The sequence below is a fragment of the Hordeum vulgare genome, chromosome 1H, assembly GCF_904849725.1.
Source record: "Hordeum vulgare subsp. vulgare chromosome 1H, MorexV3_pseudomolecules_assembly, whole genome shotgun sequence".
NCBI classification, from domain to species: Eukaryota; Viridiplantae; Streptophyta; class Magnoliopsida; order Poales; family Poaceae; genus Hordeum; species Hordeum vulgare.
In genome coordinates, this window is record NC_058518.1 from 397,427,938 (window position 1) to 397,455,474 (window position 27,537).

At 44.0% G+C, this 27,537-nt stretch overlaps 1 protein-coding gene across 1 annotated transcript; it reads right to left on the minus strand.

The window, feature by feature from the left end:
* Positions 1-20,830: 20,830 nt before the first annotated feature.
* On the minus strand, positions 20,831-25,639 carry LOC123440218 (diacylglycerol kinase 1-like). The gene is made up of 8 exons (XM_045116793.1): positions 25,162-25,639; positions 23,224-24,525; positions 22,585-22,951; positions 22,439-22,515; positions 22,129-22,248; positions 21,888-22,052; positions 21,658-21,795; positions 20,831-21,546 (listed from the first exon to the last, which is right to left on the minus strand). Exons 2-8 carry the CDS (start codon positions 24,373-24,375, stop codon positions 21,397-21,399), a joined length of 2,169 nt encoding a protein of 722 aa, XP_044972728.1. The 5' UTR covers positions 24,376-24,525; positions 25,162-25,639; the 3' UTR covers positions 20,831-21,396.
* Positions 25,640-27,537: the final 1,898 nt, after the last annotated feature.

Genomic DNA, 27,537 nt, shown 5'->3' on the forward strand with positions numbered 1-27,537 from the left:
TATTTATATTTTTTTCTAGACTTGTATTCGACCTATATAATGTCATTCCGAAGGCTCACTATTTATTGGATGAATATTCATATTATTTATTTTCTTTTGAATAATAATGGTTTTAATCGAAAATCTTAAATAAAAAAAGTTTAAAACATCAAAATGAAAAAATAAGTTTGGATATTTCCTAGTCACTCAAAAATGAAGCTTTGGTGAGGTTTTGACTAGTTTCATTTTCAAAGTTTTCAAAACCCATCTCATCTCCCTTGAAATCTCTACTACTATGTTCGACGTATCACATTTCAGTGAAGGCTTTAGTTCCAATGTCTATAAGACAGGTTTATATATTTTTTCTAGACTTGTATTCGACCTATATAATGTCATTCTGAAGCCTCACTATTTATTGGATGAATATTCATATTATTTATTTTCTTTTGAATAATAATGGTTTTAATCAAAAATCGTAAATAAAACAAGTTTAAAACATCAAAATGAAAAAATAAGTATGGATCTTTCTTAGTCACTCCAAAATGAAGCTTTGGTGAGGTTTTGACTATTTTCATTTTCAAAGTTTTCAAAACCCGCCTCATCTCCCTTGAAATCTCTACTACTATGTTCGAGGTATGACATATTAGTGAAGGATTTTTCGTTCCATTGTTTATAAGACAGGTTTATATTTTTATAGACTTGTATTCGACCTATATAATATCATTCCGAAGCCTCACTATTTATTGGATGAATATTCATATTATTTATTTTCTGTTAAATAATAATGGTTTTAATCGAAAATCGTAAATAAAACAAGTTTAAAACATCAAAATGAAAAAAATAAGTTTGGATCTTTCTTAGTTACTCCAAAATGAAGCTTTGGTGAGGTTTTGACTATTTTCATTTTCAAAGTTTACAAAACCCACCTCATCTCCCTTGAAATATCTACAACTATGTTCGAGGTATCACATATTAGTGAAGGATTTTTTGTTCCATTATAAGATAGGTTTATATTTTTTTTCTCGTTACTATATGTAATAACAATACTATGTGCGTCAGTTATATATTTTTTTGATTTTTTTTAATTATGTATGCTCATTTCAAACTTGGTCAACCCTCACAAAACCATGTTGACCTAGCCGAAAAGCTTCTAGAAGGAAACCTAGACATTCGACGTGGGCTGTTGGATCAAGGCCTTGTAGAAGGAATCTTGCGTCGGACGGTTGCGATCGTCCCTTGAGCGACAGCGATCCGCGAGACGCTCGTTGTGCGCTCGGATTGGTTGGTCCGTAAGGCACCCGTTGGCCTGTTGTGCAACGCATCCGTGTAGTCTTTGGGCTGCTTTCGTAGGGCGCCCGCTTTTGCATGCATGCGTGGCCCGCATCCAGGCTGCTTCCACATCGGCGCGCATGCGAACTACATCGATTTGGACGTCGCACCGCAACAATTAAACCACATCGCTGACTCGTCTGAGACATCGCACCAAAGCAATTAACCACGTTTCAGACTCGGTTGCAACGGGAAAAAACAGGGCACGCACGCTCGATTCAACTTCAAATACACACGCGTCCGACGCATTGTCCGTTTACTCGCACGCCTCTCTTCGCCTTCATCTTCTCCAACTGGCTATATAACCACCAACTCTCTTCCCCTCCTCTTTCCACCAAAATCATAGATCCAATTCATCCCCCTCTCGCCTCTCCAGTTCTAGCACCCCCTCTCGCCCCTCCAGTTCTAGCGCCCCCTCTCGCCCCTCTAGTTCCTCTCCTCTCTAGTCGCCAAGATGCAGTTCGTCGGAGTGACGTTCAACCCGCCGCCTACCGTGCCAGAGAGGTGCTACCCCGCCGGCGTGGTCGTGGAGGACACCCTCCGCGTCTGGGCCATATCAAGGTGGAGGGGCCCGATGGAACTCACCCGCGACTTCCTCAACCTCGGCTACGCCCACCTCAACCTCCCACCTGACACGCGGCCCATGTTCCGCCTGAACGTGAACCCAACCAATGGTGGCATGCCCCTGGTGATGCTCAGCGTCACCTTCAGAAACGGGCTCGATGCGCATGCGCTCCTCGGGCGAGTTTTCTGGTGTGGATGCGAGTTCATCGCCTTCACAGCCTACAACATCTTCACCAACGACGAGAACATCTACCCCGTGCAGAACCAGATGCACTCCCTCCCCTGCAACTTTGACGAGCAGTGAAGATGCCGGAGAAGGAGAAGGCGATGGTGCCCGGGGTTTAGGGTTTAGGGGCGGCGTTCCCCCGTTTTATTTTCATTGTACTTTCCTTATCGTGTCATGCATGAAACTATGTTCGTCCTAATAGAAATATATACCTATGTATTGTGTGTCCTACTATCCATGTATTGTGCGTCCTACTATATACTCTATATCTATAGTTACTAGCACAAATGCTCGTGCGTTGCTACGGGAGAAAACAATCCTTCCTCTCTGTTGGAAATATGCCCTAGAGGCAATAATAAAATGGTTATTATCATATTCCCTTGTTCATGATAATTGTCTATTGTTCATGCTATAACTGTATTAACAGGAAATAGTAATACATGTGTGAATAAATAGATCGTTAGTCAATAGATGATCATGGTTTCCTGGTCATGGGCATTAGATGTCATTGATAACGGGATCACATCATTGGGAGAATGATGTGATGGACAAGAACCAATCCTAAGCATAGCACTAGATCGTATTGTTCGTATGCTAAAGCTTTTCTAATGTCAAGTGTCTTTTCCTTCGACCGTGAGATTGTGCAACTCCCGGATACCGTAGGAGTGCTTTGGGTGTATCAAACGTCACAACGTAACTGGGTGACTATAAAGGTGCACTACGGATACCTCCGAAAGTGTCTGTTAGGTTGGTACGAATCGAGATCGGGATTTGTCACTCCATGTGATGGAGAGGTATCTCCGGGCCCACTCGGTAGAACATCATCATGAGCTCAATGTGACTAAGGAGTTAGTCACATGATGACGTGCTACAGAACGAGTAAAGAGACTTACCGGTAACGAGATTGAAAGAGGTATAGGTATACCAACGATCGAATCTCAGGCAAGTTCTATACCGACACACAAAGGGAATTGTATACGGGATTGATTGAACCCTTGACATCGTGGTTCATCCAATGAGATCATCGTGGAGCAAGTGGGAGCCACCATGGGTATCCAGACCCCGCTGATGGTTATTGGCCGGAGAGGTGTCTCGGTCATGTCTGCCTGTCTCCCGAACCCGTAGGGTCTACACACTTAAGGTTCGATGACGCTAGGGTTATAGGGAATTGTTATACGAGGTTATCGAAAGTTGTTCGGAGTCCCGGATGAGATCCCGGACGTCAGGAGGAGCTCCGGAATTGTCCGGAGGTAAAGATTGATATATAGGATGGATGGGTTTGGACGCCGGAAATGTTTCGGGCACCACCGGCAAAGTGCCGGGACCACCGGAAGGGTTCCGGAGGCCCACCGAGAGGGGCCACAAGCCCCGGAGGGCTACATGGGCCAAGTGCGGGAGGGAACCAGCCCCTAGGTGGGCTGGTGCGCCCCCCACACCCAGCCCATGCACACCAGAGAGGGAGGGAGGGGAAACCCTAGGCCCAGGGGAGGCCCAAGGCCCACCTAGGGCGCCGCCCCCCCTTTCCCTGCCCTGGCTGCCGCCCCCTCCCATCTGGGCTGCCGCACCACTTAGGGTGGGAACCCTAGGGGTGGAGCACCCCCCTCCCCTCCTCCTATAAATAGTGGGGGTTTTGGGGCTGTTTCACAGACGGTTTACCCTCTCCCTCGGTGCAGCCCTGCCCCCCTTCTTCCTCCTCTCCCACGGTGCTTGGCGAAGCCGTGCCGGGAGACCGCGTCTCTCCATCGACACCACGCCCTCGTGCTGCCGGAGATCTTCCCCAACCTCTCCCTCCTCCTTGCTGGATCAAGGCACGGGAGACGTCACCGGGCTGCACGTGTGTTGAACGCGGAGGTGCCGTGGTTCGGCACTAGATCGGAATCACACTGCGATCTGAATCGCCGCGAGTACGACTCCATCAACCGCGTTCTAGCAACGCTTCCGCTTAGCGATCTTCAAAGGTATGAAGATGCACTCACCCCTCTCTCGTTGCTGGTCTCTCCATAGGAAGATCTGAATATGCGTAGGAATTTTTTTTGAATTTATGCTACGTTAACCAACAGTGGTATCAGAGCCAGGTTTTCTATGCGTAGATTCTATGCACGAGTAGAACACAAAAGGTTGTGGGTGATGATTTGTCAATTTCTTGCCGCTACTAGTCTTATTCTTTTCCGGCGGTATTGTGGGATGATGCGGCCCAGACCGACATTACACGTACGCTTACGTGAGACTGGTTCCACCAATAGACATGCACAACGTGCATAAAGGTGGCTAGCGGGTGTCTGTCTCTCCCACTCTAGTCGGATTGGATTTGATGAAAAGGGTCCTTATGAAGGGTAAATAGCTTTGGCATATCATCATTGTGGCTGTCACGTAGGTAAGAAAGCGTTCTTGCTAGAAACCCAAATCAGCCACGTAAAACTTGCAACAACAATTAGAGGACGTCTAACTTGTTTTTGCAGGGTTTGACATGTGATGTGATATGGCCAAAGTGGTGATGTTGCATGTATGATGTATGAGATGATCATGTTATTTTAATAGGTTTCACGACGTGCATGTCGACGAGTATGACAACCGGCAGGAGCCATAGGAGTTGTCTTAATTTATTGTACGAGATGCAACGCCATGTGCTTACTACTTGTACTTCATTGCTAACGGTTAGCTATAGTAGTAGTGATAGTAGTAGTTGGCGTGACGACTTCACGGAGACACGATGATGGGGATCATGATGATGGAGATCATGGTGTCACACCGGTGACAATGATGATCATGCGATGCCTGAAGATGGAGATCGAAAGAGCAAAGATGATAATGGCCATATCATGTCACTATATGATTGCATTGTGATGTTTATCATGTTTTTCATCTTATTGCTTAGAAAGACGGTAGCATAATAATATGATGCATCTTAAAATTTCGAGAACGTATTCCCCTAAGTGTGCATCGTTGCAAAGGATCATTGTCTCGAAGCACCACGTGATGATCGGGTGTGATAGATTCTAACGTTCGCATACAACGGGTGTAAGCCAGATGTACACACACGAAACACCTAGGTTGACTCGACGAGCTTAGCATGTACAGACATGACCTCGAATATAAGAGACCGAAAGGTCGAACATGAGTCATATGGTTGAATACGATCAGCATGAAGTTGCTCACCATGATGACTAGTCCGTCTCACGTGATGATCGGACACGGGTTAGTCAACATGGATCATGTATCACTTAGATGACTGGAGGGATGTCGATTTAAGTGGGAGTTCATACTTAATTTGATTAAATGAACTTAATTGTCATGAACTTAGTCTAAAATTTTTCTTTATAAATATTGTAGATGGCCAACGTCAACCTCGATTTCAACGCATTCCTAGAGAAAAACAAGCTGAAAGATGATGGTAGCAACTATGCGGACTGGGTTCGCAACTTGAAGCTCATCCTTGAAGCAGCTAAAAAGGCTTATGTCCTTGATGCGCCGCTAGGTGACCCTCCCGCTCCTGCAGCAGCCCAGGACATTCTGAACATCTGGCAAATGCGGAGTGATGACTACTCTCTGGTTAGGTGTGGCATGTTATACAGTTTGGAAACGGGGCTCCAAAGGCGTTTTGAGCAACACGGTGCATATGAGATGTTCCAAGAGCTGAAGCTAGTTTTTCAAGCTCATGCCCGTGTCGAGAGATATGAAGTCTCTGACAAGTTCTTTAGCTGTAAGATGAAGGAGAACAGTTCCGTCAGTGAGCACATACTCAAAATGTCTGGGTTACACGGTCGTCTGACTTCACTTGGAGTCGAACTTTCGGATGATGCTATAATTGACAGAATCCTCCAGTCTCTCCCACCAAGCTACAAAGGTTTTGTGCTGAACTACAACATGCAAGGGATGGAGAAGACCATTCCCGAGTTGTACTCGATGCTCAAGTCTGCAGAAGTAGAAATCAAGAAAGAGCATCAAGTGTTGATGGTCAACAAGACCACTAGTTTCAAGAATGGCAAGGGTAAGAAGAACTTCAAGAAAGACGACAAAGCCGTTGCTGCGCCCGGTATGCCAGATGCCGGGAAGAAGAAAAAGAATGGACCCAAGCCTGAGACTGAGTGCTTCTATTGCAAGGGAAAGGGTCACTGGAAGCGGAACTGCCCCAAATACTTAGCGGACAAGAAGGCCGGCAACGTTAAAGGTATATGTGATATACATGGTATTGATGTGTACCTTACCAGCGCTCGTAGTAGCTCCTGGGTATTTGATACCGGTGCTGTTGCTCACATTTGCAACTCAAAGCAGGAACTGCGGAATAAGCGGAGACTGGCCAAGGACGAGGTGGCGATGCGCGTCGGGAATGGCTCCAAGGTCGATGTGATCGCCGTCGGCACGCTGCCTCTACATCTACCGTCGGGATTAGTTTTAAACCTTAAGAATTGTTATTTAGTACCAGCTTTGAGCATGAATATTATATCAGGGTCTTGCTTAATGCGAGACGGCTACTCATTTAAGTCAGAGAATAATGGTTGTTCTATTTATATGAGTGATATGTTTTATGGTCATGCTCCGCTGGTGAATGGTTTATTCTTGATGAATCTCGATCGTGATGTTACACATATTCATAGTGTGAGTACCAAAAGATGTAAAGTTGATAATGATAGTCCCACATACTTGTGGCACTGCCGCCTTGGTCATATCGGTGTTAAGCGCATGAAGAAGCTCCATATTGATGGACTATTAGAGTCTCTTGACTTTGAATCATTTGACACATGCGAACCGTGCCTCATGGGCAAGATGACTAAGACTCCATTCTCAGGAATAATGGAGAGAGCAACAGACTTATTGGAAATAATACATACTGATGTGTATGGTCCAATGAACGTTGAAGCTCGCGGTGGCTATCGTTATGTTCTCACTCTCACCGATGATTTGAGTAGGTATGGGTATATCTACTTGATGAAGCACAAATCTGAGACGTTTGAAAAGTTCAAGGAATTTCAGAGTGGGGTCGAGAATCAACGTGACAGAAAAATTAAGTGTCTACGATTCGATCGTGGAGGAGAATATTTGAGTCACGAGTTTGGCACACACCTAAGGAAGTGTGGAATCATTTCACAACTGACGCCGCCTAGCACACCGCAACGCAACGGAGTGTCTGAACGTTGTAATCACACTTTATTAGATATGGTACGATCTATGATGTCTCTTACCGACTTACGCTATCATTTTGGGGATACGCATTAGAAACTGCAGCATTCACTTTAAATAGGGCACCGTCTAAATCCGTTGAGACGACACCGTATGAACTATGATTTGGCAACAAACCTAAGTTGTCGTTTCTTAAAGTTTGGGGCTGCGATGCTTATGTGAAGAAACTTCAACCAGAAAAGCTCGAATCCAAAGCGGAGAAATGCGTATTCATAGGAAACCCTAAGGAAACTATTGGGTACACCTTCTATCTTAGATCCGAAGGTAAAACCTTTGTTGCCAAGAACGGATCCTTTCTAGAGAAAGAGTTTCTCTCGAAAGAAGTAAGTGGGAGGAAGGTAGAACTTGATGAGGTAATTACACCCCTCTCGAACAGGATAGTAGCGCAGCGCGGGAAGTTGTTCCTGTGGCACTTACACCAACTAAAGAGGAAGTTAATGATAATGATCATGAAGCTTCGGATCAAGTTACTACTGAGCCGCGAAGGTCCACAAGGGTACGCTCCGCACCAGAGTGGTACGGCGACCCTGTAATGGAAATCATGTTGTTAGACAACGGTGAACCTTCGAACTATGAAGAAGCGATGGCGGGCCCGGATTCCAACAAATGGCTTGAAGCTATGAAATCCGAGATAGGATCCATGTATGAGAACAAAGTATGGACTTTGGTGGACTTGCCCGATGACCGGCGAGCCATAGAAAATAAATGGATCTTCAAGAAGAAGACTGATGCAAACGTTAATGTAATCGTTTATAAAGCTTGACTTGTCGCAAAGGGTTTTCGACAAATTCAAGGAATTGACTACGAAGAGACTTTCTCTCCCGTAGCGAAGCTGAAATCAGTCCGAATCATGTTAGCAATTGTCGCCTTTTATGATTATGAAATTTGGCAAATGGACATGAAAACAGCGTTCCTTAACGGGAACCTTAAGGAAGAGTTGTATATGATGCAACCAGAAGATTTTGTCGACCCTAAGGGTGCTAACAAAGTGTGCAAGCTCCAGCGCTCCATCTATGGGCTGGTGCAAGCATCTCGGAGTTGGAACATTCGCTTTAATGAGGTGATTAAAGCGTTTGGGTTCATACAGGTTTACGGAGAAGCCTGTCTGTACAAGAAAGTGAGTGGGAGCTCTGTAGCTTTCCTCATATTATATGTGGATGACATATTATTGATGGGGAATAATATAGAGATGTTGGAGAGCATAAAGGCCTATATGAACAAGAGTTTTACAATGAAGGACCTTGGAGAAGCTGCATACATATTAGGCATCAAGATCTATAGAGATAGATCGATACGCCTCATAGGTCTTTCGCAAAGTACATACCTTGACAAGATATTGAAGAAGTTCAATATGGAAAACTCAAAGAAAGGGTTCTTGCCAGTTTCGCAAGGTATGAGATTGAGTAAGACTCAGTCACCGACCACGGCAACAGATAGAGAGAAGATGAGTTATGTCCCTTACGCTTCAGCCGTAGGCTCTCTTATTTATGACATGATGTGTACCAGACCTGATATAAACCTTGCCATAAGTTTGGTAGGAAGGTACCAAAGTGATCCCGGTATGGAACACTGGACAACGGTCAAGAATATCCGTAAGTACCTAAAAAGGACTAAGGAAATGTTTCTCGTTTATGGAGGTGACGAAGAGCTCGCCGTAAAGGGTTACGTCAACGCTAGCTTCGACACAGATCCGGATGACTCTAAGTCACAGACCGGATACGTATATGTTTTGAATGGTGGGGCAGTGAGCTGGTCCAGCAGCAAGCAAGAAGTCATGGCATCATTTACATGTGAAACGGAGTACATAGCTGCTTCAGAAGCAGCTCATGAAGGAATTTGGATGAAGGAGCTCATCACCGACCTTGGAGTGGTTCCAAGCGTGTCGGGTCCAATGACACTCTTCTGTGATAACACTGGGGCCATTGCCATAGCCAAGGAGCCCAGGTTTCACCGGAAGACGAAGCACATCAAACGCCGCTACAACTCCATCCAGGACCATGTCCAGAGTGGAGTAATAGAGATTTGTAAAGTACACATGGATCTGAATGTTGCAGACCCATTGACTAAACCTCTTCCACGAGCAAAACATGATCAACACCATAATGCTATGGGTGTTTGATACATCACAACGTAACTAGATTATTGACTCTAGTGCAAGTGGGAGACTGTTGGAAATATGCCCTAGAGGCAATAATAAAATGGTTATTATCATATTTCCTTGTTCATGATAATCGTCTATTGTTCATGCTATAATTGTATTAACAGGAAACAATAATACATGTGTGAATAAATAGATCACAATGTGTCCCTAGCAAGCCTCTAGTTGGCTAGCTCGTTAGTCAATAGATGATCATGGTTTCCTGGTCATGGGCATTAGATGTCATTGATAACGGGATCACATCATTGGGAGAATGATGTGATGGACAAGACCCAATCCTAAGCATAACACTAGATCGTATTGTTTGTATGCTAAAGCTTTTCTAATGTCAAGTGTCTTTTCCTTCGACCGTGAGATTGTGCAACTCCCGGATACCGTAGGAGTGCTTTGGGTGAAACGTCACAACGTAACTGGGTGACTATAAAGGTGCACTACGGGTACCTCCGAAAGTGTCTGTTGGGTTGGTACGAATCGAGATTGGGATTTGTCACTCCGTGTGACGGAGAGGTATCTCTGGGCCCACTCGGTAGAACATCATCATGAGCTCAATGTGACTAAGGAGTTAGTCACACGATGACGTGCTACGGAATGAGTAAAGAGACTTACCGGTAACGACATTGAACAAGGTATAGGTATACCAACGATCGAATCTCGGGCAAGTTCTATACCGACAGACAAAGGGAATTGTATACGGGATTGATTGAATCCTTGACATCGTGGTTCATCCGATAAGATCATCGTGGAGCAAGTGGGAGCCACCATGGGTATCCAGACCCCGCTGATGGTTATCGGCAGGAGAGGTGTCTCGGTCATGTCTGCCTGTCTCCCGAACCCGTAGGGTCTACACACTTAAGGTTTGATGACGCTAGGGTTATAGGGAATTGTTATACGAGGTTATCGAAAGTTGTTCGCAGTCCCAGATGAGATCTCGGACGTCACGAGGAGCTCCGGAATGGTCTGGAGGTAAAGATTGATATATAGGATGGATGGGTTTGGACGCCGAAAATGTTTCGGGCACCACCGGCAAAGTGCCGGGACCACCGGAAGGGTTTCGGAGGCCCACCGGGAGGGGCCACAAGCCCCGGAGGGCTACATGGGCCAAGTGTGGGAGGGAACCAGCCCCTAGGTGGGCTGGTGCGCCCCCCACACCCAGCCCATGCACACCAGAGAGGGAGGGAGGGGAAACCCTAGGCGCAGGGGAGGCCCAAGGCCCACCTAGGGCATCGCCCCCCCCCCTTTCCTTGCCCTGGCCGCCGCCCCCCTCTCATCTGGGCTGCCGCACCACCTAGGGTGGGAACCCTTGGGGTGGCGCACCCCCTCCCCTCCTCCTATAAATAGTGGGGGTTTTGGGGCTGTTCCACAGACGGTTTACCCTCTCCCTCGGCGCAGCCCTGCCCCCCTTCTTCCTCCTCTCCCACGGTGCTTGGCGAAGCCCTGCCAGGAGACCGCGTCTCTCCATCGACACCACATCATCATGCTGCCGGAGATCTTCCCCAACCTCTCCCTCCTCCTTGTTGGATCAAGGCGCAGGAGACGTCACCGGGCTGCACGTGTGTTGAACGCGGAGGTGCCGTGGTTCGGCACTAGATCGGAATCACACCGCGATCTGAATCGCCGCGAGTACGACTCCATCAACCGCGTTCTAGCAACGCTTCCGCTTAGCATCTTCAAAGGTATGAAGATGCACTCACCCCTCTCTCGTTGCTGGTTTCTCCATAGGAAGATCTGAATATGCGTAGGAATTTTTTTGAATTTATGCTACGTTACCCAACACTCTCTCCACCTCCTCTACATACATACTTGAAGACATCACAAATTATTTGAAATCCATCATTCTGCAACATGAGAAACAACATGGTAAGTTCATCTTAAAAGACATGATAAGTGTTTTGCAAAAACATAAACATGAGAGGACTCCTTAATTGTATAGAAGGAATACACATCACTATAGCACCCATGGATAAATCATATGGATTGTAAATACTTAGTATCAAGATTGAATCTTTACACAATATCACGGAACATACCTCTCTCAATGACGCAAGTGAACACTATGTAATTCGACCCCTCGTGTCGTGTGGCCATTGCGCATGGTGCCTGAATGAAGAACACATTATCCGAAAGACAAATCTTGGTGGCGCTCCCAATATAATATGGAGCAACTGCATGGGTAGATATTCGGGCTTCGTTACCTGCACGAGATGTGCTTTCAAAATTCATAACCTATGTGAACACATGCAAAGAAAAATATTTACATGCGCCTCTATCATGTGTATGTACTTATACACGTCCACATCTCTACAACTCGTTGTTACTCCACGCTAATCATTAACGTATATAAATCAGTGGGGCCTAATGTAACGCCCAAGATGCGATCCTATCCTTAGTTTGGCACGAGGGACTCGTCAGGGATAGAAGCGCATCTTGTTGTTTCGCAAAAATGGATATCGTTACAAGTACATGTACTGAAAAGATGAGATATATGGAATTGGCTTACACTCGCCAGAAGCTACATCAGAGTCACATCAGTACAATACATAAACATCATGAAGAAGAGCAGGGTCCGACTACAAACGAAAACAAACGAGAAAAGAAAACGACGTCCATCCTTGCTATCCCAGGTTGCTGGCTTGGAACCCATCCTAGATCGATGAAGAAGAAAAAGAAGCAACTCCAAATGAACAATCAACGCGCTCGCGTCAAGTAACCTTTAACTGTACCTGCAACTGGTGTTGTAGTAATCTGTGAGCCACAGGGGACTCAACAATCTCATTTCCAAAGGTATCAAGACTAGCAAAGCTTAATAGGTGAGGTATGGTTAAGTGGTGAGGCTGCAGCAAGCGACTAAGCATATGTGAGGTGGCTAACTTACGAGTACAAGAATAAAGAGGGGATGATCTACGCGTAGCGGACATGAACTACTGATGATCAAATGAATGATCCTGAACACCTACTTACGTCAAACATAACCCCACCGTGTCCTCGATCGGAGAAGGAACTCATGAAAGAGACAGTCACGGTTACGCACTCAGTTGGCATATTTTAATTAAGTTAACTTCAAGTTGTCTAGAACTAGTGTTAAACAAAGTTTCCACGTTGCCACATAACCGCGGGCACGACTTTCAAAGATTTGACCCTGTAGGGGTGCTCTAACTAATCCATCAAAAATTACCACAAGCCGCATAGAAATCCTCGATCACGAAACTCACGATCTCGTCGGACTCCTTAGTGGAAAACCTCAACTCTGAGATTACCCAAAGCATCACCGGAATCCCGATGCACAAGGCATTCGTCAAAGGTAAAACTAATCCAGCAAGGCCGCCCGACGTGTCGACGAACCCGATAGGAGCCACGTATCTCGTTCTGAGGACACGAGCGGATGGGAAAGGCTACAGGTACCAAACCTCGAGTTGCCCCGTGGTGGCCCCGCATTCTGCCCTTTTGGGACCAACACCATCAGCACTGGCCCCCCTGTATTATGTAAAATTACTCCTCGGGTTCATGACGCCCTATGCATTCAGTATTAACAGAATTATTATGTTGGGAAAATGTAGTACCAATGTTGGGCCTTGCCAGACTAGCTTTAATCTAAAACGAATTATCAAGGGGTCCCCATAACAACCCCGATCGTGTTAGGAGCGCTCAATTATGGAACATAACACCGGTAGCCGAAACTAAGGGGGGCAAAGGTGGAACAAAACACTAGGCTAGAAAGGCCAAGCCTTCCACCTTTTACCAAGTATATAGGTGCATTAATTTAAATAGTATTTAATAGGGTGATATAACAAGGAACCCATGTTATCACATGGAAGCAATTGCACCTGCAACTAGCAACGCTAACACATGGTAAAGCAAATGGTAACATAGTCAATCAGTGGTTTGCTAGGTGGTGAACAAGTTGAAGGTTTCATGGCAATGTTAAGAGGCTGATATTTAACAGGTGGTAGGCAACGAGACATAGCGAAAGAGACAATAACACTAGCATGGCAATGATAGTAATGGTATCTGGGGAAATGGTCATCTTGCCTGAGATCCCGCTTGGAATAAGAACAACTCCGTGAAGCAGACGAACCGATGTAGTCGAACGGATCCTCACATTCCGACACGCTTGCGGAACTCTATCGAGACGAAGCAAACCGGAAACAAGAATCAACACAAGATATACACCACACGATGCACAACACATATGATGCATGAACGGTTGAATATATGCAAGACATGGCATGGCAAATCACAACAATCAAACACTACACATTAAGTGAAGTTTAATATGCAACGAGTTGCATATTGACGAAACTCCACGTTTAATTATTTAGTTATATCCCGATTAGGTACACGACAATATTAAATGTGATTAAACAAGGCAAGAGGTGAAGCGTAATTAAACTACCTATCTAGGCATTTTAAATGAGGTCGGGAATGACATATAGCATCTCCGAGATGACCTCATACCATATTCTAACAAAAACATAGGTAAATATGGCATGAATACTTCATAAATTATCAATACATTTAAGACGTACTAGCAGACGCTTTCCATCAAACAATCATACGCGATGATGGAGATATCACACACAGTTTCTATGACGACCTGTGTGGCTTAGTTAATATTTCGCAAACGGTTAATTGCCAAACATCGTTTGTTTTCCATGACCAATAGACGTGTTTCACTCATGATAGACGTGTGTGATTGGTCCCCAAATTCCATACGTGTGCGCAAACTATAGTGTGTGCGATACGTCACTGCATCGCACACGATTATATTTGGGGGATTGTCTGCATCATCAATCACCATCATAGAGGATTTTTTTGTCATGTGGTATGGACCCTCCTATCGCGCGCAGGGGTAAGGCGGTGGTTTAAAACTCCCGTCGCAAAAAAGGGGGTAAAAACCGTGTGTATAGGATGTCGCTGCCCCGGTGGTTTGAACATGCAATTGAAGAGATTGTAACTCCAAGTTGGAGGTATCATTAAAGTGCTAGTTATCGACTAGAGGGAGGATGAACATGCAATTTCTATGAAAGTCTTCGAAATCGTCAATGTCTTTGAAGATAGCAGAAGCTAAATAGGATCTAGTCAAAGCATAACATGTAAAGAGATACACTAGGCGGAAGCGAATTTTTGGTGAACGACACCTCATGTGGACTTTATCCGAGCCATTGAGCAATTCATCGAGATCTGCATATGTCATTTATCTATCCCCTATGACCATTTCCTAGCACTAGGCGGTAGGTGCTATTTCTGAGTTGTGTTAGATTTTTCTCCGAACACGAAAGTTGAAACAATATAGTAGTGATAAGTATCTTTCTTAGTTGAGAACCAAATTTTATCAAACCAATATGAGAATCAAGACAAATCCTCTCGTCAGCACCTACACACACAAAACCAAACGCTTGCACCCAACGACTCATTACTTGCAAGGATTAATTCTGACAGAGATACATATATAAAAGTAAAAGTAAAATAAAATGTAAATAATGGCATCAAGCTTTTTAGGTTTTTAGCAATTTGATCAAGTAGACCCCAGGGTCATGGTTTTTACTAAAGGCTTCTCTCTCAAACGCATAGCATACGGCGGGTAGATAAATTACTATTGGGCAATGGTACGTCTCCAACGTATCTATAATTTTTATTTGTTCCATGATCTTATATTATCATTCTAGGATACTTTGTATGCATTTATATGGTGTTTTATATCATTTTTGGGAACTAACTTATTAACATAGTGCCTAGTGCAAGTTGTTGTTTTCTGTGTGTGTTTTTCTTTTCAGGAAACGAGTATCAAACGAGTCCAAACGCTATGAAACTTTTTGACGATTTTTTGGACAAAAATATGACCTAGAAGCTTTGGAGGGAGGACACGGGCCGCACGAGGCAGTGCCAAGGCAATAGGGCACGCCAGAGGGGGTAGGCGCACATTGTTACCTGGGGGCCACCTGGTGGCACATCCTGACCTAACTCCACCTCTATAGATTCTCTAAAATTGGGAAAACACATGAGATCCACCCGAAACACTTTTTCCACTCCCACAAGTCTCTGTTTCACCATGATCCCATCTGGAGCCCTGTTCCACTGCCTTATCGGAGGGGGAACAATCATGGAGCGCCTCTAAATCAACCTTGTTGCTCTCATGATATTTTGTGAGTAGTCTACCATAGACCTACATGTCCATAGCTAGTACCTAGATGGTTATCTATCTCTCTACGATCTTTAATACAAAGTTAACCGTGATTTCTGCGGTGATCTATTCGATGCAATCTTCTTTGTAGTGTGTTTTTTGGGATCCAATGAATTTTGGGTTTATGATCAGATTATTAATGAATATAAATTAAGTCTTCTCTGAATTATTTTACGCATGATTATTATAGCTTCGAATTTCTCTCTCGTCTATTGCTTTGGTTTGGCCAACTAGATTGATATATCTTTAGTGAGAGTGGTGTGTTGTGATGGGTTCAATCTTGCGGAGTTCAGTACCGGTGACATAAAGGGACATGACATGTATTTGTATTGTTGTCATTAATAATAAAATGATGGGGTTAATTCATATTAAGTGAGTTTACTTTATCTAAATCATGTCACCTTGATCCAAGCATTACTCTATTTCATACTTCATTCTCTAGATGCATGCTGGATTGCGGTCGGTGAGTGGAGTAATAGTAGTAGATGCATGCAGGAGTTGGTCTACTTGCTTATGGATATTATGATTATATACATGGTCATTATTATGAAGAAATATTTCATAGCTATGTGCTATTCTATCAATTGTCCAACAGTAATTTGTCTACCCACAGTATGTTATCTTCGAGAGAGAAGCCTCTAGCGAAAACTATCCCCCCGGGGTCTACACATAATATATTATTAAAACTCTAAAAATATTTCTTTCATTTATCTTTTTATATTTTGTTTTTATATTTATATTATCTATCTATCAGTATTTAATCCTTGCAAGTAACGAGTCAAGGGGTTTGACAACCCTCTTGCCCGCGTTGGGTGCAAGTGTTTGGTTCTGTGTGTGTAGGTTCTAACGAGGAGAATTTGTCTGATTATCCTATTGGTTCGATAACCTCGGTTCTCACCGAGGGAAATACTTATCTCTATCGTAGTGCATCTCGTCTCCTCTTCGGGGAAAAATCCAACGCAGTTTACAAGTAACAGGAAGAATTTCTAGCGCCGTTACCGGGGAGACATCATCAAATTCTTATTAGGTCCCTTCATACAAATTATCATTCACTTGTTCTACTTTTTATTTTCATTTATATTTTCTTCCCTAAAAATATCAAGAACACACAAAAAATATATTTGCTAGTTTACTTGTTGCTTGCTTTACTTCCTAGCTTTGCTTGTTTCGGTTGTTAGTTTGCTTGCTTGAAGTTGCTACCATGTCTGAGTTTGTCATTGGGAAGAGGGAGGATGGTCAAACCCCTAAAGTAGAAATTCCAGCTAATTTGGATAAAAAAATAATGTGCCAGAAGAAGGGAAAATCATAGGGAAGAACATTATTTAGGAATTCTTTAATTGCACAGGGACATTAGTTTGCCATGGTATTCCCATTCTTAAAAAACCCATAGTTACTCCGATGTTACTTTCCCAATTGTGCTTAAACTTGAAAGAATATTTATTTGTACTCATCCCACTTTGCAAATGCTTTTTTATGAGTTACTGGTTATAAACAATCCTAAGGCTAAAAAGATATATACTCTTATCCTCATGAATGAATTTCATTATATAGTGCGAGAGGCTCGAGATGTTTTTAATTTTTATAATATGAGTCATGAACATCCTGTGATAGATGAAATTTTATATAATGAGGATTATATGATCCTGTAGTGTTTCATGACAATCATACTTTTGATGAAAATACTAAAAAGGAAGTAACTCCTTTGCTATTATCCGACAAGTTTCCAATGGTAGTAATCAACAATATTCTTGGATAGTCAAAGAGGACCAACAAAGGTTCAAGGAAAGTAGCCTTGAGAATGCTAAGATTTTAATATATGATGGGTTCCCTATTGTTCTTGAAAATCTTCCCGATGAACACACATCTCAAGATGCAAAAACTAAAGATAATATCACTTGATACTATGCATTATGCCTAGCTAGGGGCATAAAACGATATCTCTTGTTGGGAGGCAACCAATAGTTATCTAAATTTTTGTTCTACTTTCTATTATTTTGTGTTGAAATGATTATTGCTACTATAATGATTGTGCCTTTATGTTTTAGTTAGTGTTTCTGCCAAGTAAAGCCTTTGGGGTTGATTTGGATGATAGTAGAATTGATACAGTGCAAAAACAGAAACGTTTATGTCCAATGCAGAATTTATGTGATTTTATTGGACTATCTTTTTGATCTGATTTTTTACACAACATATATATACAAACTTCCAAGGTTTTCCTAAATTTTTTAGAATTTTTGGAGTTACAGAAGTATGGTTTTAGTGTTGATCATTACACACTCTGATATTTTAGTGTTGATCATCCGGGATCAGATGCCACCCATTGGGGAGGTGGGCCTCTGACTGTGGCACCAGGGTGCCGGTATCCCAGTACCGACGGCACACCTCGACCTTCAGGTATGAACGAAAGCATGGAGAGACCGCCGGAAGGGAGATGGAGAAGGACGTCGAAGAGGTCGAGTGGCTCGTCGCGCTACGAGACGAGGCAGACGACGAGTCGGCCTCGTGGTCGTGCTTGGTCCTCTTGTCGGGGTGCCACTTCCAGGACCCCATGGCTGGCGAGGAGCGAGGTGGACGGTGGCTCAAGTTTTGGTGTGTCCGATGGGGGGGCAGTGGTGGGCAGTGGTGGGGCATGGATGGGGATGGAGAAGTGGAAGTCCACACCTTCCCCATAAAAAGGACGTGGCTGGGGGTGTATGGGTGGATGACTTGTAGGCCCAACCACCCGTGCGCATTGATTACGGTTGATGGAAGTTAGTAGGATGGCCGACATGCGGGGCCGACGTGGACTTGGAGAGGATGGGTGCCCGTACGTTCGTTGTTCGTGTGATCGCAAAGCTGGCTCAACTTTCTGTCTGAAATGGATCGAGCCGGTCCGAACACGGACACATTTTAAGGATGAGGTTGCACGTGAGTCCGGCTCATCTGTTCATTTGAACCAAAACGGACAGGGACGGACACGAAGGGGTCGCGCCTAGGAGTTGGCCTAATCTCCACGCTAGCATTGGCAGTGCGAGATACATGGATTGGCGAGCATCAACAAACGGATCGCCAGCATGAACAAACGGACGGGCATGAGTTGGTATGAAAATTATAAAACTGGAAAATTCAACACAAAATGAACCCAATCTAAAAATATTTCACAAAATGACCCCCTTTTTGCATGACGTATGAGGCTGAGACGCGAGGCTAGAGAGCATGAAGCCTCATGATAGGGCGTCATGATAGTGACATCTAGTATGACGCCCGAGGCTAGGGCGCCATGTCAAATAGCACGACGCCCTAACTTGAGGCGTCATATTATCTAGTAAGGCATCCTAGTCCCATGCGTATGCAGAAGGGTCATTTTTTAAAACATTTTCAATTTGAAGCCATTTTATGTTGAAGTTTTAGAAAAGTGTCACTTTTGTCTATTTTCACTGATTTGATCAACGGAGTGCCCATACGCTCATAGGCATTTTCGTACACCACGCATGCAACATGGGATTAGTTGACTGATATGACAAACATAGACATCATGCATGCAAAGTGGCATAGAAGATAACTTAAGTCAAACTCAAAGATAAATATGCAATCGGAGGAATGTCTTCTATGAATGTCTTCACACACACACATATTAGCAAGCAAAGACTTCACAATACAGTACTGTAAGTAAGGGTGAAAGGATATAACGAGTCGCTTGATGAAGACAAATGATTTGTTAGACCAGTTTTGGTTGTTATGACACCTGCACATCTGATTAAGGAGTCTGAGAATGAACTCAAAAGAACGCGTTTTCACCTTATTCTTCTTAAGCTAAAATCACTTTGACCTCGTCCAATCATTCTGGTAAGTCTTTAAGGGAGACTTTCGAAACTTCACAAACTTGATCATCCGACAACCCATAGTAAGTCTTGAATGCTCAGACAATGATGCTAACTGTATAGACATAATCTTCAAGTGTAATAAGTCTTCTCCTCACTCATAACGAAATGACTTCGGTGACGCTCAAACGCACTAGCTCTCAGTGTTTGGAATTACCCTCACATGATTTCTCTTTCTTAAAGGCTTCGGAGGTGTGTTGCTCTAATATGACAAAAGTCATGCAATAACTCGAAGCAGCCATCAACTTATGGTGGAGGGCGTGGCTATTTATAGCCAGGGGCAAGCCAACCTGATATGATCTATTTGACCCTTGTCCAGTGGCCAATCGTAAGTGTCCCAACGGTCGAATTTCAAACACATACGACAGTTTTACTTGAGCTCCAAACAAAGCTGACTCAACCAACTTTGAAAGAGATTTCCTCTTTTTGTCCTTATTGAAAGACATAGATTTTTGTGTTGAGCATCACGCCAATTTCTGACTTCGATTCACCTTGACCTCACTTAATAGTTTGGTGGTTCCTATGACTCAAAACAGAAGAAAATAAAACTATCCAAAAACTAAGTCTTCGCTCCCATTGTCTTCAAGCGAATATCTTTGTGCACCATCAATGTATGTATTCAATGTCTTCGAACATTTCTAGGGGTCGACTTCAACGGTTGAAACGAATTTTCGGAGAGTTCTATCTATGTTATCATGTGAACTCTTACAAACAAATCCGTCCCTCAATCACATTTGTCTACGATACTTCAAAATAAACAAGTGATGACACTAGATGCACTTACACATCAGTCGAACTTGTTGGACCTCCCATGTTGTTTCGACAAGCTAAATCGTGAGGGTTTATGCAGAGAACCAAGCACCTCACAACCCGAGAAAAGTGAGGGAGGGAGGGGGAGATTTTTATACCACACCTAAAGCTGACAAGCAAACCTTGGCGTTACTGATCCAACCGTCGTGCTACGCCGCCACCTACTCCCGCCGCTGAAGTAAACCGTATCGGGGGAGGGAGGATTTTGGACCAAAACAAAGGGTTATAGCAACCGCTACCTCGCCTAAACATGTACACGAATGAAACGCCACCACCTACACTGCTGGTGGGAGGGAGGGAAGAGGATTTCATGGCTCCTCCAATTTCACCTCAGAACCCATATCCAACCGCGGCCGACAATTTAACCAAGCTCTGAATACCAATTGTCAGACCCAGGTTGGTCTAAAGACCAGGATTCAGAAATCCAAACTGTAGTTAGCAAATCTTAGCTACTTTGGTGATCAGATCCGATAGTACGAGCCCAATAGATTCAGAAATCCAAACTGTAGTTAGCAAATCTTAGCTACTTTGGTGATCAGATCCGATAGTACGAGCCCAATACGTTTTAATATTAGTTTACGGAGGAAGTACATCATAATGGTTTACAAGCCTCCAAAACCCTGGCCTATAGCCTTACAAACGAGAAGAAAATGAGAGAAAAGGAAAACATAGTGGATTTGCCATCCGATGCTTGATCAACGTCGAATTCTTCATCATAACTCCACGCGTTCCATTGCATAGCTGATTTCATCTCAACTTAATTACACAAGTCTGCTGCAATCTTCAGATAGATGCAGTTTGGTCCCGACCAAATATCAGACAAGAACACCATCTTCCTTTGCACGCTTCAGCACCCAGAGCCAGAGGCGTTCCGTGATTTCACAAAGACCTACATCATGTCCACACACAACACAACAACCACACTGTACACATCCCTTTGCACGTTCAGCCAACAGCCTTCCTGGGTTTCATACCACCGTCGAGCCGAGGACAAGGTGCTCCTGCCGTTGCGGTTCAGTCACAGGTCTTCCGCCAGCAGAAAGGTCCGACAAGTGAACCTCACATGAAGCAATTAATACTCCGCGGCGTTCGCCTCGTGCAAACCGGCAAGGATTTAAGCGAGCCTTAGGGCCATTTCTTGGAGGAGGGCTCTCTTCTGTGACGCGGTGATCACTTGGCTGGTCTCGGCGTGTTCAAGCACATCCGTGACGATCGCGGTCGCATGACCAAGGGAAGACTCGATTGCTCGCTTTAGCATGAAAGCCTGAACGACATGAACACGGAGGGCAGAGTTACAAAATGCAGAGCAGTTTCTCAATAATCATCATAGCTGCATAGGAGTATTTGCCAAAAAAACTGCAAGAATGAACCGTACCTGTCCGTGATGGGATATCTTCAGCGTGCACGAGTGCTGGACCCAAGGTTCCCCGTCCACCTGAACCGGGAAAGGACCAGAGAAACGTAGCTTGATCGATTGTCCCTGAGCGATCCTTCGCGCACGAGAAAGCCCAACCTGATAAATTCAGGTTTTATGTTGTTTACCCTCCAGCATTGCACTATGTTTATTAATCAAGAAGGTTATACGCTACAATACTGCTTGCTTACCTGAAGTGTGCCCAGGTGCCAAGTCCCGCTGATACTGACTACTTCAAGCACCTTGTCATGGATTGACTGTGGGTCAAAGTTGTCGAGATTCTCCTCCTCATTTTGCCACAAGTCAACCCCTCCCATATAGCTTGGGATGTTCGCAATGAGGATGCCTTCCGAATCCTGAAACATTCACAGGCATCAGCATGATAGATAGTGGCGGTAGTGTATAATAGTCACAAGATTCATCTTATTAAACCTCTGGTATATCGATCTCAGCTCCATCAACCTCCAGCCTAACTTGCCAAGGTAGGTCTGCAAATGTCCTATCGATGATACTCTTTGCGCCTTCCCTTGCATACAGCACCTTGTTTAGGAACTGAAACACACAAGAAAAAAATTGGTACTTGCGTAATGAAATTTACCTTGTAAAATGAGAACTCAAGGCACGCTGTTAGGTTTTGTTAAGATAATGCTACACCAATATGCTTAAACAACGAAAGAGGACAATGTAAACATACTGGTAAGCTGTTTTCATGTATGAGAGTGCTACGTGGTAGAGAAACTACCTGACTGTAGAACTTGTCTGGATTTTCCTCGCGGAGATTATGAATGTCAAGTGCAACCTTTGCATCACAACCGATTCCTGTCAGTCACCATGGAAAGATAAGTTCCTTGGATCCAACGCGCAGATAAAGTAAATATCCATACCTACCTAGATAATTATTCAAGTACTTGACGAGGAGCACATTCTTTGCTTGCTTATCTTCTACTGTAACCTTCCATCTGTCTAGAATGGTGACTGCCGCATGCTCTATGTCGTGTAGAACCGTGCAGAGTCCCCCTTGCTTCTCAACGGCACCAAGGCCACCACCCCATGATAAAACCCTTGAAAGATCATTGCCAGTGCCAGCTGGAAGAATCGCAACAGGCGGAGGTGATGCATAATTTTGCCTATCTATTGCATCAAGAACCCAACCAACAGTACCATCGCCGCCACATACAAGGATTCTGAAATGTGGTACCTTTTGGAACAACGACAATCCTGCCTCTGGCCCTTGTGATGAACTCAACTCAAACACCTAAATAAAATAAATACATCACATTAGACACAAAAGGAGATGACAATGATCTGAATACAACTTGCTAAGGTGGGTTCTGCGATTAATATATGGCGTCACAAATATGGATTTCCTCTAGAGAAATAGAATACAGACAGGTTAAAGGATAGAAGTACCCAATATGTGAAGTGGTTATTGCATTCTACACTAAATAACACATGGTCCACACATATAAGAAAACAACAGGTTGATGATAATGTTCACTAATAAAATGTAATGACTATGACATAGACCTGCACTGGGTTCAAAAGGAAATGTAGCCGGTGCTTGAGAGAATCTCCACGCTGAGCTCCACTTCTCTTGTTGATAAATACTAGAAGAGGTCTGGCATCAGCAGGCGGATCAGTCAACACATACTTGAGTTTGTCTCCCCCTGTGTCATCATTATGGAGTCTTCTCGGTTCTGATACAACTTCTTTACAATCACTCTCGCTACTGTCATGTTCATTCTCAGCATACCTCTGAACACTGCCAACATTTGCTTTTAATTCCTTGACCCTCTGATTAGAATATGGTGCGGTATCGCTTGATGAATCGTCATTACTCTCACCGGCGGTAGAGTCAGAAGGCAATCTGTTGTCATATTTCTGCCTTTTACCTCGGCTCCTAAGATGTCCCCGTACGGTGGATGCAAGCTCATTTGCACCTTGAGTTATAGAACTCAAAATCCCACTAGGCTTGTTCTTGGTCCCGACGAAAAGCGGGGAAAGAATAAGGCGTCGGAATGGACCGAGGTCGCAAACATCACCTGTCTCGGTAGACATGCTTGAGTGGCAATCAACATGCACCAGCCGTTGGCACCACATGCAGCAATATATTGGACCTCCAAGAAAAGACCCATTGCATGGCTCCTCACAGTAGCTACAATACTGAGCTTCTTCAGGCTGGTCAGCTATATCAGTCCACAGCACAGTCCATTGATGGACTACATGCTTCCAACCCAACAATGAGACGCATTTGCAGTCCCTCTGAGAGTTTGAAGAGCAGATTGTGTGCGCAGCGGCACCACAAACATCACAGCGGTGAACCATGTTCTCTGATGTTATCACTGTCCCAAGGGGCTGAGCAGGTGAAATAGATTCTAGGCATACACAGCACCTCAGTCCTTTTGCACGAAGTAGAGATTCTGCAGACCATATATGCTCAGCAGTAGGGACCTTTTGATTTCTTTCAAAGTTTCTCCTTTTTGATCTGGCAATCACTTTCATCCAGCTTACACTGATCTTTCGCCTCCACAGCGAGAAAAGGTACAAAAACATCAAAAGACTGAGTATTCCAACAGCGAGATATGCAGCAATGGGGATCCAGAATTCTGATGGTTTAGGAGATTCACTGTACAAACTGAACACATACATGTTAAATTGATCCTTCAACCAGTCCATCATTGACGTTGATGACCCAATTGAATTAGAATCTTGAGCTCAAGAAATCATGACAAGAAACTACATCCTTTTAACAATGACACCATCCTTGATTGGAGGGAAATGGTCAATCATTTAACCTTGCAAATACTTAATAAATTCTCAAAGTACGATCTGCAACAAGAACAGAATTAATCAACACGCGGCACAAAGATAATGCTAGAATCGATTTACGCTTGCATTTTAGAACCATTAACATGTACAAATATCATGAAAGCAAAGTATGTATAGACTCAAAGGTTATTGGCTAAACTGAGAAATGTGCTCGGTGGGCAGAACACAAATTTATGAATGCAAACCTCAGTCTTACAAAATATCTCGATACACTCATAGATCGTAATACTGAAAGAATGCTTTACAGTAAGACTAACTAGTGCAACGTTTTTACCTAAATAACTAACGTTCACCTACTTTTTTCTTTTCTTTGCAGAAATTGAGGAGAAAATTGGAAACTGCTGAATTGGCGCAGCAAGTAACACTAGTTGAGACTTGAGACCTTTAGTGTCATTTTCAGCTAACTGAATCGACTTACTGATTAACTGGTACTTTTCCAATAAACAAATAACTGTGCAAAATTAAAAAGTAATACGATCAAGTATGCCTTGCACAAAAAAGGAAAAAAGAATTAGCTTATTTTACTGAACAGGATAACTCCAAACACTTGTCTCTTGGTCTTGGGTACAGGAAAGCTCAGTTCGTATTTTTGCATGAACTGGACTCTGAAGGGAAGAAAACAAATCGGGTTCGAACCTGTAATTAGAGGGGGCGGGAAAAGCCTCAAGCTCTGATAAAATAGGTCCGCTGAAATAAGATCAGGACGCCAAATCTGTAGGAGATTTCCGCAAGAACTGGCCGTCGCTTCCCTAGGAAAAAGAAGGAAATCCACTTCCGCCGGCGAGAAGCTCCGATCCACGGCTCCAACCCAACTTGCCCTCGAGCCGCCGCCGCACCCGACGTAAGAAACTCAATACTTCACGACGTCTCCCCTCCGGACTCTGTGGCGTGTTTCTTTCTTTTCCGTCCGCCAACTCAAGAAGACCAGCAAGGAACCGCCGACGAATAAAAAAGCAGAGCGAATCGGCAGAGGGAGAAGAGGCGGGTGCTGACACGTGTCGCTCCAGAAGGCCACGTATGCCGGACACGGCAGGTCCGCTGCGCGGGTGCTGCTCCACTGTGCGCATCGCTCGTATCGATCGGCATGTCGGCAGCTCCGGGGGAAAAAACGGCGAGACCGGGTCTCTTTCCCCATCGAGTGAGACCTCCCTGAGAGGAGGAGGGGGAAAATCCTACGAGGCCAGCGAGGAGCCGAGCAGATCTGGCCAAACGGTCCCGGTAAATGGGCTGGCCCGACAGACAGCCGCGTGCGTGGCATGACACGGATTCGGCCGGCATGGGTTAATCGTGTTCAGACCCGGCATGAAGCACGCCTCGGGTCATGTCTGGGTCTGAAGGCTGGACACGCGGGCCGAAATGGTATGGCCTGTTGATTTTTTATATATATATTTTTAGATTTTTTAAATATATATATACAAAAATATGGTCCAATAGGCCTAAAAATAAGCCCATAAGGCTAAAAAAAATACGGTCCAGCGTGCTAATTGGGCCAACATGCCGGCCTGTTTAATAATCGGGTCATGCCTGGACCTAACCCAACTAATAAACGTGCCTGGGCGGGCCGTGTCGTGCCAGACCCGATTACCACGGGTCGTGCCGTGCCGGCCCGTTTGGCCAGGTCTGGAGCCGAGGATCTGAGACCCAACTGAATGAATGGCACGTGGTAGTTTTTTTTCTAAAAAAGAAAGATTTCTTTCTGTCTCTGCATCAATACTATACATGCAGCCATTTTATTGAAAAAAATAATCAAATAGTATGCGGTTTCGAGCAAACTTTAAAGAAGCAGCAAAATAATCTAAAATAAACCGGAAGGTGCCACAACCGGCTAAAATAGGCTTAGATGTCTAACCATCTATCATACTATTGGACCGCCCTTCAAACCGGTTGTAGATATCTCGAGCTACCATCTCCCATCGGATAGACCGAGTAACCAAAGGTTCTCTGGTTTACGCAAAAGTGAGTAACGATCATGTACGGATCAACCCTCATATCCTGTAAAGTACCTGCAAACAAATTATATATGTTTATCTGTTAAAAGTCATGTCATTCCTCCAGTTCCATATAGCCGAAAGCAATGCACATACTCGTATACGAATATGTCTAGCAATAATAATGTCCACTCCATTTAGCCACGTCCCGAACACCGTTTCAATGCTATCCGAAGGTATTATATTAAAGGTTATACAAACTGTTTTCCATAACTTTTTTGCTAGTGGATATTGAAGAAAAAAGTGTTTGGTAGCTTCATCATCATCACAAAAGCTACATCGTTTATTTCCCTCCCAACTGAGCTTTGCCAAATTGTCCTTTGTGAGAATCACCTTCTTGTGAACAAACCACATGAAGACTTTGATTGTAAGGGTACTTTGACCTTTCATATATGAATCGATTTGGTGATTCGTGTTGTGTCAATGAGGTTCAAATACATCGATTTCACTGTAAAGATGCATTAGTTGTTAGCTTCCAATGAAGCCTATTGGACTCGCCCGATAACAAGACATCCATGAGTCTTCTCACTAAGTGTAACCAAGTCTCCCATCGATGACCTATCAAAGCTCGTTGGAATTGAATATTTAGAGAATTAGACTGTAATATTCTGGCAATGTACACCTCCTTACGTTGCACAATATTATAGAGAGATGGATATTGTATGGCTAGAGACGTCTCACCACCCACGTATCCTCCTAGAATCTCGTGGACTCTCCATTTCTAACCGATAGTTGTTGATGAAGAAATATGGGATGCGTAGCATCCCCCAGCTTAGATGCTTGAGACTTCTTGAAATATTTAATTGAAGTGCCTTGGGCATCCCCAAGCTTGAGCTATGTATCTCGTTAAATCCTCTCATATACCGGTTTCACCTAAGTCTCAAACACTTCATCCACACAAAACTTGAAAAGACCTTGTGAGATAGGTTAGTACACATAAAAGTAAATCAACACCTCATGTACCGCCAAGACAATTTTCATAATAATTTTCAAACATTAGGTATTGTATAATACCATTTCCACA